This window comes from Arachis hypogaea, chromosome 13 (genome assembly GCF_003086295.3).
Source record: "Arachis hypogaea cultivar Tifrunner chromosome 13, arahy.Tifrunner.gnm2.J5K5, whole genome shotgun sequence".
Taxonomy (NCBI): domain Eukaryota; kingdom Viridiplantae; phylum Streptophyta; class Magnoliopsida; order Fabales; family Fabaceae; genus Arachis; species Arachis hypogaea.
The window spans coordinates 134,518,102-134,524,805 of record NC_092048.1 but is presented as its reverse complement, the minus strand read 5'-3'; the positions used below and the strand labels follow the sequence as shown (position 1 = coordinate 134,524,805).

Sequence of the window (6,704 nt, the reverse complement as noted above, 5' to 3'; positions counted from 1 at the left end):
ATGTGTACAATGGTTGAATTAACAACTTAATGATCTCATGTATATATCAAGTCGTCTTATAGATGAATGATATTTATATTTATACTTTGACCCATTAAATTGATTTTTTGCTTTAAACAAACACTAGTTCAGGGGTAGAGCCGTGTTCAATTTTCAAAAAAAGATTAAAATAAAAAAAAATAATTGGCAAATGCAGGTCCTTTATTTGTTGGGCAAACATAAGGAACGAAGAAAGATTGTTATTTAATTAATAGAGGGAAGCCTACTTTTGCATACAGTAACATAATTAACACATAAACTAATTTAAAAAAAAAATGCCCGATGGAGGCTTTTCAGTGTTCAAAGTGCAGCTATTTACAACTTAATTAATCTCAACCACATTGACAACTGAAATCTTCAAAGAATAACTAAGGTTTGTGGTTCTGGTCGCAGGTCAAGATTCTTATTCAATTCCATGTTGCGTACTGTTTTGTATTTTTATACCAAGAGAAGAGCATCCTTTGACTTTCCCATTAGAGACAAGACTGTGCCGGCTATATGCTTTGATGAAATTCCTGCTTGTTCAATCTGATCCTGAGGTGATCCATGATCAATGTACCTATCAGGTAGCGTCATTGCTCTCCACTGCACCAAAATAATAACGTTACAATTGAATTAGTGTCACATTTCACTAAATAATAATGAATACAGAGAAAATGAGTTGTTGATAGATTAAAGTTATACCTTTAGAGGTCCATCAAGGATGCCAGATAAGCTCAAGTAATGTGCAACATGAGATCCAAAACCTCCAATGGAACCCTCTTCAGCAGTGATGAGTATTTCATGCTCTTTAGCTAGTTCCTTAATAAGACCAGTATCCAAAGGCTTGCAGAACCTAGCATCAGCAACTGTCACATAGACTCCAAGTGTTTTGAGCAGTTCTGCAGCTTGCATGCACTGCTGGACTATAGAACCATATCCCAAGATTGCAACTCTGCTACCTTCTGTCAGAACTCTACCCTTTCCAATCTACATAAAGTACATCACCAAAAACTTCAATTTTGGTTGGCTTAACCAAATACAATACAACATTATGTTTGGAAAGTAATGCTAACCTCAAGTGCAGTTCCTTTGTTATTGAGAGGCAAAACGGCTCCAATTCCATTCCCCCTTGGGAACCTAAAGCAGCTTGGTCTGTCATCTATGGCTGCAGCGGTTGCAACCATGTGCATCAGTTCAGCCTCATCTGATGGAGCCATGACCACCATGTTAGGCAAGCAAGCCATGTAGGTGATGTCAAATGCTCCACAATGGGTAGGTCCATCAGCACCAACTAAACCAGCTCTATCCATAGCGAATCGGACTGGTAACTTCTGAAGATCTACATCATGGACCACCTACAAACCCAATTTGGACCACAGTTGTTAGATTGTTTTGTGAATTATGACATTAACTACTTTGCTACCTCTATAGTGGACATAAACCAATTTGGCCTAATGTTATTTATTCCTTACCTGATCGTATCCACGCTGAAGGAAAGAAGAATAGATAGCACAAAATGGCTTGAGGCCCTCAGTGGCTAGCCCTGCAGCAAATGTAACAGCATGTTGTTCGGCGATCCCAACGTCAAAGCATCGGTCTGGAAACCTTTTCTGGAAGTAGTTTAGGCCGGTTCCACCACCCATCGCAGCGTGAATGGCTACAATCTTGTTGTCTACTTCAGCTTCTTTTATCAAGGATTCAGCAAAGTACTGAGTATATGATAGTGTAGATGCTTTTGTCTTGAACTGGTGGCCTGTTTTCGGATCAAACTTGACAACACCTGAAAGGGTGATTAGAGAACTATTAGCAACTTGGAGAATTAGAAAATTGCTAATCATAATTTTGTTGGGATAATAAATAGACTCTCTAGTCTCACCATGCATCTTATCAGCTGCGGCTTCAGCAGGAGGGTATCCCTTCCCTTTCTCTGTCACTATGTGAATCAAAACTGGACCCGGAGCCGGCATGGCTTTGACTTTTTCAAAAATTGTAACCATGTCTTCAATATTATGACCATCCACAGGGCCAATGTAGTACAAGCCAAGCTCCTCAAAAAAGGTTGATCCGGAAGCACTGATCATGCCTCTTGCATACTCATCTACTTTTGCTGCAACTTCATGGGTTTGTCTTCCAATCTGCTTTGTGATGCTCTTCAGCAATGAAAAAAGCAGAGTCAGAAATCAATACATAGTGAGATTTGACAAAGAAAAAAAAATTCTAGAATATAGAGAGGCTTACTTTTGCAGCCTCTCTGAGTTTGCGAAATTCTGCGCTTGCTTGAATTTTGCTCAAGGCACTGCTGAGGGCTCCAACTGGAGTTGCAGGGCCATCCATTGTGGCAGTTGGTAAAGAAACTTGCTTGTTGTCATTAAGAATAACTATAAGGTTAGCATCAAGAAACCCTGCATTGTTCATGGCCTCATAAGCTTGCCCTGCAGTCATTGCTCCATCTCCAATAACTGAAATCACACTGTTGTTCTTTCCCAACAGATCCCTTCCAACCGCCATGCCTACACGAAGACCAACATAAACAACTTAAGATTGCCATTCATATTCTGTCACCAACCATCTCTGTAGGATTGAAGAATCTTACCAAGACCAGCAGATATACTTGTGGAACTGTGTCCTGCCCCAAAAGCATCATGAGCGCTCTCGTCTCTTTTAGGAAAGCCTGCAAGGCCTGAAGTCTTCCTAATGGTATGCATCCTGGACCTTCTGCCTGTGAGAATCTTGTGTGGGTATGCCTGCAAAAAATTCGGATGCTTCTTTTTAGACCCTCTCTAAACTTTCCATAGTAAATAATATTGACCAAAAAAACCTTATAACATTTTAATTATTCAGAATTGAAACTGGAACAATTTGTACCTGGTGGCCAACATCCCATATGATCTTGTCTTCAGGAGTGCTGAAAACATGATGCAGAGCCACTGATAAGTCCACAACCCCCAAGCTTGAGCTGAGATGGCCGCCGGTCTTCGATACACTGTACACAATGTCTGCCCTTAGCTCTGCCGCAAGTTGTTCAAGATCCTGACATATGCAAGAGCCTTAATTAATACACAAGGAGGCAACAATCATAGCAAAATTGAAATTTGTTATGCCATGGATTAAGTTTGTTACCTGTGTGGTGAGATTCTTGGTGTGAATTGGATGATTGATTGTATCCAAAAGTGGTGTTGGTGGTTTCTCATCTGAGTAATTGATCTTCCATACACCATCTTTCTCTTTTCTTATGATAGACCTTTCCTTATCACCTGAGCTGCTACTTGCTGTTGTTGATGAAGCTCTCACACACAACTGAGAATCACAATTAAAATCAAAATCACACCATCACTCACCAATGAAACGATCATGTTCTTTCATTCTAACAAATTAAAAAAAGCTAGAAGAATATATTATATACACAACAAAAGATGGAAGAAATGAGAAAAACCATGATATCATTACATAAATTTATGGTGCCTCTTATTAAATGGTTAACATTGTACATGTCTGTCCATAAAAGTAGAGAGATGTGTATGTGATTGAAAGAAAGCAAGCAAGCAAGAAACTAACCTGTTTTGTGCAACCATGGTTTGAAGTTGGAGTTGAAGATGTGCGGCATGGCAGCAAAGAATGGGTTGGCTTAACAAAAGTTCCACAGAAGGCCATGGTTTCGAGTTTCAAGCAAGTAAATGAAGGACTCAGTGATTATGAAATGAATGAATGAGAGAAAGACGGGGAAGAATGTATGAAAGAAAGATACCAGAGATCAGCTATATATACGTGTTTTGGCTGCTTCTTAATTCTTACATATGAACTAACGGGTGGAAGTACATTTATATATTGAGAAAACAAGGAATAAATAAATAATATAAATTCATAAATATAGCTCAAGAATTTTCTATTCATTTTCCAGTGTCCTTCGGTCAAGCCGTTTCGTATTCTTTTTTTCCCGTCTCATCTTTGTTATTTGCATCGGAACATGTGTTTCTAAAACATATTTTAAGAATATTATAAAAAAAAAAATTGTTACAAATTATTGACAATTTCTTTTATATTTTCAACATATTAAATACATCAAAAATAAAAAATATTATTAGATTGTTAAAATATATACTCAAGAGTCAAGACACAAACTAAGATAACTAAATATTATTATTATTATTATTTTTTTTTTTAAGCGTTGCACGCAACAAAATGTTGATTAAGTCGTACGATATCTATTAATGGGTTTGAATAGTATAGTACTAACATTAATGGAACTTGACTACATTCTCAGTGATAAAAACAAATGCATATTGAAAGTTTTATATTTTATAGATGGTAAATATTAAATTTATATTTTATTTAAAAAATACGAATATATTTTCTTTGTTCTTTTTGAAAATTTTGTAATATCTCATTTATAAATAGTTATGCAAGTATTCGTTGTTAGTCAATCTTATCTAAATTATTTTTCAACCAAAACAAAAAATGCCAGGTTAATTTAAAAAACCAAACTATATGTTAATTTAGAGTATTCGTTATAACAATTCTAAAAAGAATGTTATGATAGTTATATATAAATTTCATGGGCACACAGACTCGATCACCCAGGTGAAGGAATTTGAATCTTTAAAAACATTTCATCCCAAGTTAATTATTACCTGAGATAGATATCTTTTTATATATGCTACCTGTATTATTCTGGAATAACTCTTTAATTAGTAGGTATTTATAGTTTAAAATTGAGAGAGAATATAAGTGGTAATTACTCGGTGTTTGATCATTATTCATTTGTTTTTGAGAATCTTTTTAATTTAAAACACGAAATTAACTATCAAATTAATTATTATTAGTTGAGTATATTTATATATAATCATGTTATGTATATACAAAAATATAATTACTAAATGAGTCCCATAAATAAAATATATATTAGACTATAAAATATATATTACAAATATATAAAATAATAATATAAACTACGTATAAATATATAATAATTAATTTTTATTTACTAATATTAGTTTAAATAATTTTAATACTAGAATTGATATTTGAGTTATTGGTTTTAATAATTATACACATTATATAGTTATTTTTTTTATTTTTTTTCACAATGTATGTATATAAAAGTTACATAATGTGGACGGTGGACAGTAGACAAGTGGTGAATAATAAAAAAAAAAAAAAATATATATATATATAAAATAATTAAAAAAATTTATATATTTATAATTTTACTGAAAACATAATACATAATAAAATGTAACCATATCGTTTGATTTATATAGGTGCAGTTCAGCTAGTAAGTGTTGTATATTTCTCGTTAATTGTTGATCCAGCATTAAAAGAATAAAAACCAATCGAAATGTTTTCACAAAAAACTAAGAATAAATCTTTTAGAAAAAATGAGGCTGATAAGGCATTTGTTCTCCAATAAAATGGTTCCCCTCAGTCATAAACCATTAATATTTTCCAGTCAAAGCTTTAGCATCAGTGTACACTTTGACAAGTAGTATTATTTATTATTTAATTTAATATTTATATATTCAATAAACTGATTATTTGATTTGATATTTCTTTTCATTTTATATAGGATTTAAATGTCTAACTACACATGTTAAAGTTTAAAAAAATATTTATAAAAAAATAAACTTTTAAGTTTTTAATATATTTATTATATATTTATATATTAAAATAAAAAATAAAAAATTTATAATAATAATAATCTTAATATCTATATATGAACTAAATTGTTTTAGGTATATCCACGAACAAGCATTTTTCTTTTTTAAATTTGAGTGCATATAAATTTTCAAAATATTACGCTTACGTTAAGAATTAATTATGTATATATAAAATACATATCAAAATATAAAATATATATTAAAAATATATAAAATAACGTATAAAAATAATAAAATAATACAAATATAATATTACTAATTATTAATTTTGTGACTAATTTTTAATATATACATATATAATATTGCTATAAGTTTTTTTCTCTGTAATTAGGTAGAAGAGCATTTACATTAGCATTACTAAAAACATTTGAATTATAAGAAAAATAAATAACAATGTTTCGCATAGTGATATTAAGTACTGAACTAAGGTAATTTAATTTAGAATACTATAATGTTTTAAAATAACAAACGATATTTTTCGATCGTGATGATGAGATAACTCTAAAGTCGCGGAATATTTTGTTTGATTTCTATAAAAGTATATCTTATTGGAATCGTAGAAAGCACTATACATCGAGGTCAATTGATGATTTTATATTATTTTATTAGATTTAGCTATCTTATATTTTAAAGATATGTTTTAATAGCATAACAATAATTTTTTTAAATTTTTTATGTATTTAATATGTTAAAAATATAAAAATATATATTTTAAATTTTTAATAAATATTTTTTTATAATATTTTTAAAATATATTCTTAAAAGACATGTTAGTAAAACCTATTTTATTATTAGGGATACCACCTTTTATTTCTTTTGTTCTCTGTGTATTGAAATACTAGGTAGATGGAAACTGGTAGATGAACGTGCTTTTATTATAACTTTATAAGGCATTCACCGATCAATAATATAATGTTTACTTGATTCAAAAGAATACATGTAGCCAAATTAAAAGGGTGTTATGAGAAGTTTAATTTTTTGGGCACTATATAACAATAATAATAATAATAATAATAATAATAATAATAA

General features: G+C 31.2%; 1 protein-coding gene across 1 annotated transcript; it reads right to left on the bottom strand.

Annotated features, from left to right (window-relative positions):
• Positions 1-221: 221 nt before the first annotated feature.
• On the bottom strand, positions 222-3,856 carry LOC112733825 (1-deoxy-D-xylulose-5-phosphate synthase 2, chloroplastic). Its single transcript, XM_025782914.2, has 10 exons — positions 3,577-3,856; positions 3,142-3,318; positions 2,887-3,051; positions 2,615-2,765; positions 2,260-2,531; positions 1,898-2,171; positions 1,494-1,801; positions 1,095-1,376; positions 724-1,008; positions 222-624 (listed from the first exon to the last, which is right to left on the bottom strand). Exons 1-10 carry the CDS (start codon positions 3,670-3,672, stop codon positions 478-480), a joined length of 2,157 nt encoding a protein of 718 aa, XP_025638699.1. The 5' UTR covers positions 3,673-3,856; the 3' UTR covers positions 222-477.
• Between the last annotated feature and the right edge of the window lie 2,848 nt (positions 3,857-6,704).

Coding starts and splice junctions, on each gene's coding strand:
- LOC112733825 (XM_025782914.2), bottom strand. CDS start 3,672: ATGGCCTTCTGTGGAACTTTTGTTAAGCCAACCCATTCTTTGCTGCCA. Junction 3,052..3,141: donor CCAAGAATCTCACCACACAG/GTAACAAACTTA, acceptor TGCATATGTCAG/GATCTTGAACAACTTGCGGC. Junction 2,172..2,259: donor AACTCAGAGAGGCTGCAAAA/GTAAGCCTCTCT, acceptor TCATTGCTGAAG/AGCATCACAAAGCAGATTGG.